General features: G+C 42.9%; 1 protein-coding gene and 1 long non-coding RNA gene across 5 annotated transcripts; both read left to right on the top strand.

Moving 5' to 3' along the window:
- The first annotated feature begins 1,748 nt into the window (after positions 1-1,748).
- Positions 1,749-6,408, top strand: LOC131951975 (uncharacterized). 2 transcript variants are annotated; one of them, XR_009388461.1, is made up of 3 exons: positions 1,749-1,959; positions 5,265-5,358; positions 5,883-6,408. It is a non-coding gene; the product is annotated as an uncharacterized LOC131951975 (long non-coding RNA). The 2 variants fall into 2 exon arrangements; XR_009388462.1 differs by having other exon boundaries at positions 5,886-6,408.
- Positions 6,409-6,888: 480 nt separating this feature from the next.
- Positions 6,889-13,375, top strand: LOC131951972 (sporozoite surface protein 2-like). Of its 3 annotated transcripts, none has more exons than XM_059314444.1 (2): positions 6,889-6,998; positions 12,129-13,375. In XM_059314444.1, the coding sequence occupies exon 2, from the start codon at positions 12,255-12,257 to the stop codon at positions 13,092-13,094; it is 840 nt and encodes a 279-aa protein (XP_059170427.1). In that variant the 5' UTR covers positions 6,889-6,998; positions 12,129-12,254; the 3' UTR covers positions 13,095-13,375. The 3 variants fall into 3 exon arrangements, with proteins under 3 accessions (XP_059170427.1, XP_059170426.1, XP_059170428.1); XM_059314443.1 differs by lacking the exon at positions 6,889-6,998 and adding an exon at positions 11,184-11,424; XM_059314445.1 differs by lacking the exon at positions 6,889-6,998 and adding an exon at positions 11,187-11,319.
- Positions 13,376-14,352: the final 977 nt, after the last annotated feature.

Consider the following 14,352-nt stretch of genomic DNA (forward strand, 5'->3'; position numbering starts at 1 on the left):
GTAGGCAAGATGGGTTACACTAACAGTAATGTAGGCAAGATGGGTTACACTGACAGGTAATGTAGGCAAGATGGGTTACACTAACAGGTAATGTAGGCAAGATGTGTTACACTAACAGTAATGTAGGCAAGATGGGTTACACTGACAGGTAATGTAGGCAAGATGGGTTACACTAACAGGTAATGTAGGCAAGATGTGTTACACGAACAGGTAATGTAGGCAAGATGGGTTACACTAACAGGTAATGTAGGCAAGATGGTTTACACTAACAGGTAATGTAGGCAAGATGGGTTATAACAGGTAATGTAGGCAAGATGGGTTACACTAGCAGGTAATGTAGGCAAGATGGGTTATAACAGGTAATGTAGGCAAGATGGGTTACACGAACAGGTAATGTAGGCAAGATGGGTTACACTAACAGGTAATGTAGGCAAGATGGGTTACACTAACAGGTAATGTAGGCAAGATGGGTTACACTAACAGGTAATGTAGGCAAGATGGGTTATAACAGGTAATGTAGGCAAGATGGGTTACACTAACAGGTAATGTAGGCAAGATGGGTTACACTGACAGGTAATGTAGGCAAGATGGGAACAGGTAATGTAGGCAAGATGGGTTACACTAACAGGTAATGTAGGCAAGATGTGTTACACGAACAGGTAATGTAGGCAAGATGGGAACAGGTAATGTAGGCAAGATGGGAACAGGTAATGTAGGCAAGATGGGTTACACTAACAGGTAATGTAGGCAAGATGGGTTACACGAACAGGTAATGTAGGCAAGATGGGTTACACGAACAGGTAATGTAGGCAAGATGGGTTACACGAACAGGTAATGTAGGCAAGATGGGTTACACTAACAGGTAATGTAGGCAAGATGGGTTACACTAACAGTAATGTAGGCAAGATGGGTTACACTAACAGGTAATGTAGGCAAGATGGGAACAGGTAATGTAGGCAAGATGTGTTACACGAACAGGTAATGTAGGCAAGATGGTTCAGTGGGAGACAACATGTACTGCGATATGGCAGTTTTGAGCTCGTGAGTTAAAGTTTTAACGCTGACATTTTCGACACGCATAGAATAGCGTAGCCTCGACCCGTCATCTAATGTTTAAATTAGTTGATGTTTTTTGTAATATCTTGGAAAAATAATTAGCTTGGCTAATTAAAATCACGGATGGTATTTGAACACCTGCCCCATGTGTTGAAGACAGGTGAAATGACTTGCTTTGTGGGACGGAATTAGGATGAACCAACATCTGTTACCTCGATTGAAAAAACATTGTACTACATATCTCAACATCTACCTTTCACCTTCAGACATGAATACCATCTCTAAAATACCACACATGAATACTGCTTATGAGAGCCACTTGCTTTGTATACCTTTAAATAATACTTTTAACTACCTTAATTTAAATACAACATCTATATTTCCTTTAAATACCCCCCATAAATACCACCCGTAAATACTACCCATAAACCACCTCTACATTTTATTTTGGATCCCCAGCTCTTGGTGGTATTTCCAGTCCTTAGACAGTCCCATCTTCATATTACTTCTAAATCATCACGAAAGGTCAACGAACCCTTAATTAATTTCTGCACCACTAATTGCACTAGAACAAAAATGTTGTGTTTGTTTACAATTCGTGGATGTAAAAAAAAAAAAAGCATCACGGCGAGAGAGGAATGCGGTGGGTCCTCTATAAGTACGGCAGAGAGAGAGTAGTGTAGAAACACAGCGAGTAGAGGCAGGTCGACACGACTAGCCACTCAACCACAGCAGTCAGTCCGCGGGCGGACAGTCAAGTCACTGATGTGTTCCTAAAGCCGGTCTTTCATTCATCTGCTGGTCAGTTCTTACCACGTCCACACCATCTTTGAAAATTGGTGCCATTTCTGTCAAGTCCTGGATGACTGCTGACTTACAGTCGAGAAAATTCAACAATAAAAGGTAAAGAAATCCCCACAGTTTTTATGGTTCTTGATGACACATTTAGTTAGTTCAATATTTATGGTTTTAGACTTGACATTTAGCCAGTCAATATTTATGGTTTTAGATTTTACATTTCGCCCGTCAATATTTGAATCATATTTGTCACGAGTTAGAATCCGCAAAAACGATAATTTGGCTGGCTTGTGACCATGTTTGTTTGTTTGTTTGTTTGTTTGTTTGTTTGTTTGTCTGTCTGAATCTGTTTCCATCTGATGGGACGTGTGACCTTGTTATCGAGTTCAAAACGATCCCACCACTTGCCTTAATTACATCATCATATCGGCTACCTGTCCTTCATTAAGTGAGCGACCGGATCCCTCGTCTAATTAAGTGAGCTACCTGTCCCCTCATCTAGCTAGGTGAGTTACCTGCCCCCTCATATAGCTAGGTGAGCTACCTGCCCCCTCATCTAGCTAGGTGAGCTACCTGCCCTTCATTAAGTGAGCTACCTGCCCCTCATCTAGCTAGGTGAGCTACCTGCCCTTCATTAAGTGAGCTACCTGCCCCCTCATCTAGCTAGGTGAGCTACCTGCCCTTCATTAAGTGAGCTACCTGCCCCCTCATCCTGCTAGGTGAGCTACATGCCCTTCATTAAGTGAGCTACCTGCCCCCTCATCTAGCTAGGTGAGCTACCTGCCCTTCATTAAGTGAGCTACCTTCCCTTCATTAAGTGAGCTACCTGCCCCCTCATCTAGCTAGGTGAGCTACCTGCCCTTCATTAAGTGAGCTACCTGCCCCCTCATCTAGCTAGGTGAGCTACCTGCCCTTCATTAAGTGAGCTACCTGCCCCCTCATCTAGCTAGGTGAGCTACCTGCCTCCTCATCTAGCTAGGTGAGCTACCTGCCCTTCATTAAGTGAGCTACCTGCCTCCTCATCTAGCTAGGTGAGCTACCTGCCCTTCATTAAGTGAGCTACCTGCCCCCTCATCTAGCTAGGCGAGCTACCTGCCCTTCATTAAGTGAGCTACCTGCCCCTTCATCTAGCTAGGTGAGCTACCTGCCCTTTATTAAGTGAGCTACCTGCCTCCTCATCTAGCTAGGTGAGCTACCTGCCCTTCATTAAGTGAGCTACCTGCCCCATCATCTAGCTAGGTGAGCTACCTGCCCCCTCATCTAGCTAGATGAGCTACCTGCCCTTCATTAAGTGAGCTACCTGCCCCATCATCTAGCTAGGTGAGCTACCTGCCTCCTCATCTAGCTAGGTGAGCTACCTGCCCTTCATTAAGTGAGCTACCTGCCCCATCATCTAGCTAGGTGAGCTACCTGCCCCCTCATCTAGCTAGATGAGCTACCTGCCCTTCATTAAGTGAGCTACCTGCCCCCTCATCTAGCTAGGCGAGCTACCTGCCCACTCATCTAGCTAGGTGAGCTACCTGCCCCCTGATCTAGCTAGGCGAGCTACCTGCCCCCTCATCTAGCTAGATGAGCTACCTGCCCTTCATTAAGTGAGCTACCTGCCCCCTCATCTAGCTAGGCGAGCTACCTGCCCACTCATCTAGCTAGGTGAGCTACCTGCCCCCTGATCTAGCTAGGCGAGCTACCTGCCCCCTCATCTAGCTAGATGAGCTACCTGCCCTTCATTAAGTGAGCTACCTGCCCCCTCATCTAGCTAGGCGAGCTACCTGCCCACTCATCTAGCTAGGTGAGCTACCTGCCCCCTGATCTAGCTAGGCGAGCTACCTGCCCCCTCATCTAGCTAGATGAGCTACCTGCCCTTCATTAAGTGAGCTACCTGCCCCCTCATCTAGCTAGGCGAGCTACCTGCCCACTCATCTAGCTAGGTGAGCTACCTGCCCCCTGATCTAGCTAGGCGAGCTACCTGCCCCCTCATCTAGCTAGATGAGCTACCTGCCCTTCATTAAGTGAGCTACCTGCCCCCTCATCTAGCTAGGCGAGCTACCTGCCCCCTCATCTAGCTAGATGAGCTACCTGCCCTTCATTAAGTGAGCTACCTGCCCCCTCATCTAGCTAGGCGAGCTACCTGCCCCCTCATCTAGCTAGATGAGCTACCTGCCCTTCATTAAGTGAGCTACCTGCCCCCTCATCTAGCTAGGCGAGCTACCTGCCCACTCATCTAGCTAGGTGAGCTACCTGCCCCCTGATCTAGCTAGGTGAGCTACCTGCCCCCTCATCTAGCTAGATGAGCTACCTGCCCTTCATTAAGTGAGCTACCTGCCCCCTCATCTAGCTAGGCGAGCTACCTGCCCACTCATCTAGCTAGGTGAGCTACCTGCCCCCTGATCTAGCTAGGCGAGCTACCTGCCCCCTCATCTAGCTAGGCGAGCTACCTGCCCACTCATCTAGCTAGGTGAGCTACCTGCCCCCTGATCTAGCTAGGTGAGCTACCTGCCCCATCATCTAGCTAGGCGAGCTACCTGCCCACTCATCTAGCTAGGTGAGCTACCTGCCCCCTCATCTAGCTAGATGAGCTACCTGCCCTTCATTAAGTGAGCTACCTGCCCCCTCATCTAGCTAGGCGAGCTACCTGCCCACTCATCTAGCTAGGTGAGCTACCTGCCCCCTGATCTAGCTAGGCGAGCTACCTGCCCCCTCATCTAGCTAGGCGAGCTACCTGCCCACTCATCTAGCTAGGTGAGCTACCTGCCCCCTGATCTAGTTAGGTGAGCTACCTGCCCCCTGATCTAGCTAGGCGAGCTACCTGCCCCCTCATCTAGCTAGGCGAGCTACCTGCCCACTCATCTAGCTAGGTGAGCTACCTGCCCCCTGATCTAGCTAGGTGAGCTACCTGCCCCCTGATCTAGCTAGGTGAGCTACCTGCCCCCTCATCTAGCTAGGCGAGCTACCTGCCCCCTCATCTAGCCAGGTGAGCTACCTGCCCCCTCATCTAGCTAGGCGAGCTACCTGCCCCCTCATCTAGCTAGGCGAGCTACCTGCCCACTCATCTAGCTAGGTGAGCTACCTGCCCCCTGATCTAGCTAGATGAGCTACCTGCCCTTCATTAAGTGAGCTACCTGCCCCCTCATCTAGCTAGGCGAGCTACCTGCCCACTCATCTAGCTAGGTGAGCTACCTGCCCCCTGATCTAGCTAGGTGAGCTACCTGCCCCCTCATCTAGCTAGGCGAGTTACCTGCCCCCTCATCTAGCTAGGCGAGCTACCTGCCCCCTCATCTAGCTAGGCGAGCTACCTGCCCGCACATCTAAAATTAAGTGAGCCACCTACTTCTTATTTCAATAAGTGTTGAATGTATGAGTTCTTCTATTCTACTTTTTCCTTACAAACTGAATGTACTTTTATATTTCAGACCTCCGAGAGACTTTAAACCATTTGTAGTCAGCCATCTTTGAACGAAAGATTTAGCAAAAAATTAGCGAGGTCGCCAATTACTTCAGTCAACTGTAAGTCATTCATAGACTAAGATAGATCGGTTAGATTCACTAAGATAGATTGGCTAGATAGATCAAGATAGATTGGCTTGAAATTACTTCATTAGTCTAATAGTTACAACCACCAGAATATTTTCTCCGGGGGGGGGGGAGTAATAGAAGAATATATTTTCTATATTTATTCCATTTCGTTCGGGGGCGGTAGACTTTCTTCGGGTAAGGGGGGGGGGGGGCTCTCCCCCGAAGAGAAGCCTAGGAGTTACAACAATATAATGTTACTAATATTTTACTATTTTATGTATTTCGATATTAATTGTTTCGTTTAACCTGAATAGTTCAACGTGAAAATTTTTAGACTTCAATAATTTGGTATTTGAGTATGTATAATAGTAATAAGTAAGCCCTTTTTATAAATAACTGACCATACTAAAACCTAACAATTCACTCCCCAATCAAAATAAATAATGTATTAACTACCTTAAAAAAATAATTAATTAAACATATTTTTTTTTTACCTATGTTACCACTATATCCAGCAGAAAGAAAATGCACACCAGTCTTTGCACCGGGCTGATCAATATACCCTGTCCTTGGCACCACGTCAAGTAGTTGGCTCCAAACATGGCCACAACCTGCTTCATACATGGCCAAACTCCTGCTTCATACATGGCCACAACCTGCTTCATACATGGCCAAACTCCTGCTTCATACATGGCCAAACTCCTGCTTCATACATGGCCAAACTCCTGCTTCATACATGGCCACAACCTGCTTCATACGTGGCCAAACTCCTGCTTCATACATGGCCAAACTCCTGCTTCATATATGGCCAAACTCCTGCTTCATATATGGCCAAACTCCTGCTTCATACATGGCCACAATCCGAACAAGACATGGCCACAACCCGAACAAGACTTGGCCACAATTCGAGCAAGACTTGGCCCACCAACTGTACGACACTTGGGCGAGAAAAACAATTGAATATGTAGGCCTGACGTTAAGTTATGTAATCCAAAGCGACCTAGTCACATCGTTTGTGTTGTAAAAAATGTAAAAATAAAGTGTTTGTAATAAAATAATATTTCGTGTGTAGCTTTCATTTAAGTTTTTCGACTTGTTTTGTAAGTGTTACGTAAGTATCCTATCATAATTTCAGGAAACTAATCAATACTAAGGCTACAGGAATCACAACTTATTTCGGTCTATCAAACTCAGGAAGGGGTGGATTGTCCTAGAGAGCTAGACTGCTAGCTCGTAAGTCTCGAGTTCGAATCCGGGTCAGTAGAACGTCCCTGAGTGCACCCAGCACTGATGGGTACCTAAATCAGATTAGGGAGAGTAAAGGCGGCTGGGCATAGTGCTGATCACACTATTCTTTCATATGCCGAGGTCACAGAAACAGGTGAACTCTATTTTAAATTGCCCACTGTTTTTTTTTGTTGCTAAAAAAAAGTTTAAAAAAAAAAAACAACAACATCGAATTCAAAATGTAAACAAAAAGTTGAGTACGACTCACGAATATTGAATTAGGCGGCTCTAATGCGAGGCTGGTCCAATATCGGATGTGTACTGTGCTATCTCCAGCCAGGAAGCTTTGGCCGTATGTCTGCAAATACAAGTTACACACCTGTTTGTGGTACATGCCTCAGAAAGTAAGTTAAAAACAAACGCTCAATGCAAGCAACTGACAAACTAAAAAAAATGTTTACGATATTTTGTTAATATTGCTTTAAACTAACTTTTTAGTCCGCACTTTTAACATTCAAACAAGACTTCTGGAAATCTAGAAATATTAAACTTAAAACTGGAGGCACTAAATATTGAAGGCAAATTGCCGTGTTACTAAATATAGTACCAGAATTAGGCTATATTTTTCAGTCATTTGCACCTAGATCTATATCTAAACGAACTAAAGCCAAATGTATTAAGACAATGTTTATTTACCAACTAATTAAAATATGGAAGTAACTCTAGACAACTTGAAACTATCCTGTAATTCTTTCTAATTAAACGGAACCTTCTCCAATTCTTTCTAATTTTAAACTGAACCTTCCCAACACACTTTGTTTCAAACACTCCGGTAGATTCACACCCCCCCCCCCCTTTTTAATCTGATAGTTCGGCTTTAAATTTAGACCTGCTACTTATGAAATAAAGAACACAGTCCCAGAGTTTTCTTGACACATCAAAACACCGTGCTGCGGTTTTTGCGTGGAGCGAGAAACCACAGACAATCTTAGTATGTAGGCCTATACGTTTATATGTAGATCTACTGGACGCTATAATATGGTATGTAAAAGTGATAAAGAAAAGTATAACTTCTTTACACCATTATCTCCATCCTCGTATAATGTCACACCTTCCTCCACACCTCCCTCCTAGAGTGACCTCACACCTTCCTCCTAGAGGGGCGTCACACCATCCTCCTAGAGGGGCGTCACACCTCCCACCTAGAGGGGCGTCACACCTCCCTCCTAGAGGGGCGTCACACCTCCCTCCTAGAGGGGCGTCACACCTTCCTCCTAGAGGGGCGTCACACCTTCCTCCTAGAGGGGCGTCACACCTCCCTCCTAGAGGGGCGTCACACCTCCCTCCTAGAGGGGCGTCACACCTTCCTCCTAGAGGGGCGTCACACCTCCCTCCTAGAGGGGCGTCACACCTTCCTCCTAGAGGGGCGTCACACCTTCCTCCTAGAGGGGCGTCACACCTCCCACCTAGAGGGGCGTCACACCTTCCTCCTAGAGGGGCGTCACACCTTCCTCCTAGAGGGGCGTCACACCTTCCTCCTAGAGGGGCGTCACACCTCCCACCTAGAGGGGTGTCACACCTCCCACCTAGAGGGGCGTCACACCTCTCTCCTAGAGGGGCGTCACAACTTCCTTCTAGAGGAGCGTCACACCTCCCTCTTAGAGTGACGTCACACCTCCCTCCTACCTAGAGGGACGTGACCCTTCAGCCTCCGCCGTCCCCCAATTATTTATTAAATATTTAAATAAGCTGTGTCGACATTGAGTTAAAGTTTTCATATTTGTTTTAATGTACAATGAAACGATCGCTTCTATAGTAGCCAAATGGAATACAAACACGTTTAAATTATTGAATGTTAAAGTGTTGTTGGTGACAATATCTATACATACTAAATGACAAGAATGAATTTACAACATTTAAACGTACTAACTTACTAAGTGACAAGTAGATATTTACAACATTCAAACAAAAAAATATTGATGACTTCTTTCCTATTTGTGTCCCTTTGACTTTTCTATCCTTGCATCAACGCCAAGCCTTTAATTAAACGGATTTAATGTCGCCATGCTGGGCATAGTGCTGACCACACTATCTCTTCGTATGCCGAGGTCACAGAAACAAGTGAACTCTACTTCACTTGACCTATAGACCGTCAGGTTTGAAAAGGGAACCTTACATTACATTACAATCTCGCCATAATCAACAAATCAATTACAGGTACGTCCCATCCCACACACACACAATCATGTATCTGTGTGGGGTGATGTGGTGGGGGCAGGTTTAAACAAACATGAATGTGTTTTGATTACATCTTCTGAAAAATTCATTCGATGTTGTATTTGGAAGTGATTCTAAATAGTTGATATAGTCATTGGTACCCCGCCAAAACTCGCCAGATAAAATATAAAACAAAATACAACTCAAAATGTACACACAACACAACCAACAAGAACACGGCTTCTTTCGTAATCCGTGTAAAAACAATTTGACACAATGGCTAATGGAATATTGCGACAAGCGAACTACATATATAGATATTTAGATTTTCCCCCCAATTTTTACTTTCTCGTATACAGAGTATAGAGGAAGTATTGTAATCGTGCACAAAAATCATATGAAATTTTGCCAGTTTTCATCGTTTTACACCTCAGTACTTCATCATGTACGGAATATAGAGGACTTATTTTAATCGGGCAAAAATGATAAATGCAGATTGATCAAAATTTTGGAGTTCTACGCGTAATCGAGCTGGGAAAACTGGACTTTACAATTCTGTCCGTATGTCTCTGTGTGTGTATGTGTGTCTATAAACACGATAACTTGAGTAGGCCTACCGTTACAGCTAGATTGATAAAAATTTATATACATGTATTATAACGAATTTGTAGTTCTGTATCAACGTTCAGCGATTTCCGGTAACCGGAAGTGGAACTAATTCTACTTTCAATTTTTTCAAAAGCCTATAACTTCAGTAATGTTTGAGAAAGATAAATGAAATTTTTACTTGTAAGTAAGTGATCTAATTATCTGCCTTCTGTCAAATTTTGAGTGATTTCCGTTGACCGGAAGTAGTAATTTATGCGATTTCTGATTTCTCAAAAAGCGCACGTGAACGTATGAAGTAATAATAATATTCCGCACTATTATACACAGATTGTTTGGTGCTCACTTGGTGTGCAATTCTTTTTTCTACTAGATTCTATTCTATTTTAAAAAGTTTAAGCAACTAAAAATGGATTAAAAATTATGTCTATATCCCGAGTTGCCATCACCCGAAGTGTTATATAAGAATATTCGAAAAAATTTAGGGGAGATTACTCCCGGTTTATTTAATGGAAGCAAACAAGCGGGTGTACAGTAAAAGAGCTGTAGAGAAAAAAAAACCTGTTAGTTCTCTAGTATTAAAACAGTTTTTTTTTCCACGGAGCCCACCCGTTTAAAACAGAAAAATATCAGGCCTCCCGTATAAAAGAGGGATGGCTGAATTGAGCCTAAAAAACTCGAGTAAAGGCTACACTTGTGAATTAGACCGATGTGTGGGTGGCTGTTCGTCCATATTCAGCAAGAAAAACACAAACAGTTGATATACAGGTACCTACGTGGATTGACATAATGACGAAAAGCGCCTCGCTCGTGACTGTCGAATAGCTAACATCCGAAAGGTAAGCCAAGAAGCAGTGGCGTAGCGAGGTCGGGTGTCACCCGGTGCGGCACTTAATGGTGTCACCCCCAAGAGGCGTAGCGACCCTTCCCGGAGACAAACTTTCAAATTTTCGATTTGCACCCCCCACCCTCAAACTTTTGATTTGCACCCCCTCAAGTTTTCGATTTGCATCCCCCCCCCCCCCCACCTTCAAACTTTCGATTTGCACCCCCCCCCCTCAAGTTTTTCTCTATATATTTTGCTATTTTTTGCCTTGGTGTCATCCACCTAAATGGTGTCACCCGGTGCGTTCCGCCCCCCGCCCCCCCTCGCTACGCCTCTGCCAAGAAGTATAAACATTACAAATGTCATATTTAGGCTACGTAACATGACTGTTTTAAATTCGTAGTTTCAATACTGTGTGTTGCTGTTATTTTTATTTTTTAAATTTGTGTTGCCAAACTTGTTTTAAATTTTATTTAATTAATCTCCGAAAAAGGCGCCACTATCCTTAAAATGGTCGTAGGGGGAGCCGAAGCTCCTCCTGTTCCCCCCTGCGTACGCCACTGGAGAAGGGGGGGGGGGGAAGGGGCAGTGCGGAAGTGATGCCTGAAAGAAATTGTGTATGTTACGTTTCGGAGAAAATGTTCGTTTCAATGAGCATCTTGTAAATCCTGTAGGCCGAGCGGATTTTCACTAAAACAACTTCAAAGATATTTCAGTTTCGCCGGGACTCTGTATTCCTAACTACATTGACCGTCATAGAATCAATTGCCCTTTAATTAATTAAACACGCAATCACGTCTTAATTGCTACACAAAATATTGACACAGGATCTTTAATTGGATAATTCCTGGCATTAAAAAACTTCCGTCACGATTGGAATTTAGCACACCCATGTTGAATGTTTTGGCTATAAATACGCCAGTCGTCTGTTCATCTCAGATGTGCTATTTACACGGCAGAGATTTCTCTATCGTCGGTCCGCTGGCGGATACGGAGTCTCTAGATGTCGTTTTTGAAAAGTTGAATCTGCTGGTCAGGTTAAAGATCTCGGCGATCTTGCACATCACACTCACTAGGTACTCACTTGACCCTTTGATTACAGACTTGGCACTTTGTTGGCACTAAGTTGTTGACAAGTTATTGGCGCGAACTTGAGAAGACGAAAATTTGTTTAGTTAAAGGTAAGACAGCAAACATCTAAAATAGCATTAAACATTTTAAATTTTAAATAATATTCAAATATTGGAAACATAAATAAATAAATATTTTAAACATTTTAAATTTTGAAAACATGTGTTAAACATTAAAAACATTTTAGACTTAAATATTTTTAAACATTTTAAATAGCCTAAACATTTTCAATTTTTAAAATAATTGCAATATTTTAAATGTTTTCAATATGTAAAATGGTTAAAACTGTTTAAATTATTTTCAATATTTAAATGTCCTTGAATAGGATTTTTAAAAATATTGCATCAAAACGTGCAAAAGAAAAGCGCAAGTCACTAAATTATCTTTTGGATAACAAAACTAATAGATCTATAATATTTAGGAAGAGACCCCCGCTTTTCTTAATAACTATTTAAATAGTAGTATATTATTTTATGTTTAAATCAAAATCTTTTTTTTCTCCTTATTAGTGCATTATATATATATATATATATATATATATATATATATATATATATATATATATATATATATATATATATATATATATATGTGTGTGTGTGTGTGTGTGTGTGTGTGTCTATATTTGTTTGCACTGCCACAATAGCTTGCTACCCTCCTGGTTGGATAACGCTATTTAAGCTCTATAATTAGCTGTTGGACTATAAACTTTCAAGTTGTCCAACACAACTTTGATGTTTAATTTCTATTGCAGGCTGATCGACCTTCACACATGGACAAAGCAATCCAGAACTCCTCTGGAGCACCAAGCTCGGATCTAATTACTATCCCCATTCTTTTCCCGTAGACCACAATTCAAGTCTTCTGAACACGGCTGAACATGATACTCCCACATGGACCAACCCTCAAGGACCAACCCTCATGGACCAACCCACATGAATCAACCCACATGGACCAACCCTCATTGACCAATCCACATGGACCAAATCTCAAGGACCAACCTACATGGACCAATCCACAAGGACCAACCCTCATGGACCAATCCACAAGGACCAACCCTCATGGAACAACCCACATGGACCAACTCTCATTGACCAACCCACAAGGACCAACCCTCATGGACCAACCCACATGGAACAACCCACAAGGACCAACCCTCATTGACCAACCCACAAGGACCAATCCACATGGACCAACCCACATGGACCAATCCACAAGGACCAACCCACATGGACCAACCCTCAAGGACCAACCCACATGGACCAACCTTCAAGGAACAACCCTCAAGGAACAACCCACATGGACCAACCCTCAAGGAACAACCCACATGGACCAACCTTCAAGGAACAACCCACATGGACCAACCCTCAAGGACCAACCCACATGGACCAACCTTCAAGGAACAACCCTCAAGGAACAACCCTCAAGGAACAACCCACATGGACCAACCCTCAAGGAACAACCCACATGGACCAACCCTCAAGGACCAACCCACATGGAACAACCCTCAAGGAACAACCCACATGGACCAACCCTCAAGGACCAACCCACAAGGAACGTCCCACATGGACCAACCCTCAAGGAACAACCCACATGGACCAACCCTCAAGGAACAACCCACATGGACCAACCCACAAGGAATAACCCACATGGAAGAACCCACATGGAAGAACCCACAAGGACCAACTCTAGATGTACACTCACACATCACACCATATGATTTGATTACGTGTATAAATTATAAACCTCTTTGAAAATGTGATAAGACTTTTGGTATCTCTGTAGAAATTATACTTATACACACCTTTTTGGACAACTTTAGAAATGTGACACTCCGGACTGGAAATGTGAAAAGAATTTTGTGTCATCGTAAAATCCAATTTTATAATGAAACAATTGTATTAGATATTAAAAACACACATCAGGTAAAATAAAACTCCACAGATGTGCTCATTATTTATTTCCCAGAAGTTTACTTTTATATTACAACAGAACTTTCAATAGACATTGATGATTAGGATGCACAGTTGCTCATATTGTACCTTGTTTTTTTAAAAGACCTGTGAATAAATATACTTTAATTTAGGCCTAGACCAGTGGCGCCATAGAGTGGGCTATTGCATCGAAACTTCGAGAACCACTGACTTAGACTATTGTTTCATTAGGTATCCCAACCTGCAAAGGCATGAAACCGATTTGGTGCAGGTGCTTTGACCATATATGGTCTGTCCACAGTAGGTATTTGACCACAAGTGCTTTGGGCACATTGGGTATTTGACCACAGGTGCTTTGGCCACATTGGGTATTTGACCACAGGTGCTTTGGCCATAGTGGGTATTTGACCACAGGGTCTTTGGCCACAGTAGGTATTTTGACCACAGGGTATTTATCTAGTTGGTTTGTTCACATGTAATTTGATATAATAACCAAATGTTATTTAGCGTCTTGATTTATGGTACCATTAGTGACACTTTGTGTGACAAAATACCTCTGAGTAGACAAAACCATTAATTGGGTGGCAAAAAAAAAAATACCACACAAAAGTTGCGATATGCATGTTACTAGCTTTGTATTCCACTTTAGTCCAACCTCACATACATTTCTCATTAAGATTCCAGAAAACGGAAATTTAATTTTTTTATCGAAATGGATGACCTGTATTGTTAAGTAATTAATTCCATGAACTGATCAGCCAGTTGATTAGCCTCTCCAGGTATTTAGTAGTTAGGGCCTAACGAGCACTGTAAGATGTTACATCACAACCTGCACATAGAAATGTGAAAGATGGCCGCTGATTACACTGACACTATCGCGTGTTTGTTTTAGATTAGCTCTAAATTTTACAAATAACTTGACAGCAATGTACTCAATACAACCTAGCACAGGGCCAAGTGCTATTGAATCATGTGACAATGGTATTTTTCCAGTTAAAATTTATTTATGATCTATAAAAAAATCCCAAAATCAAATATAGAATA

The sequence above is a fragment of the Physella acuta genome, unplaced genomic scaffold (assembly GCF_028476545.2).
Source record: "Physella acuta isolate Inbredline_101_S28 unplaced genomic scaffold, ASM2847654v3 ptg000841l, whole genome shotgun sequence".
Classification (NCBI taxonomy): Eukaryota; Metazoa; Mollusca; class Gastropoda; family Physidae; genus Physella; species Physella acuta.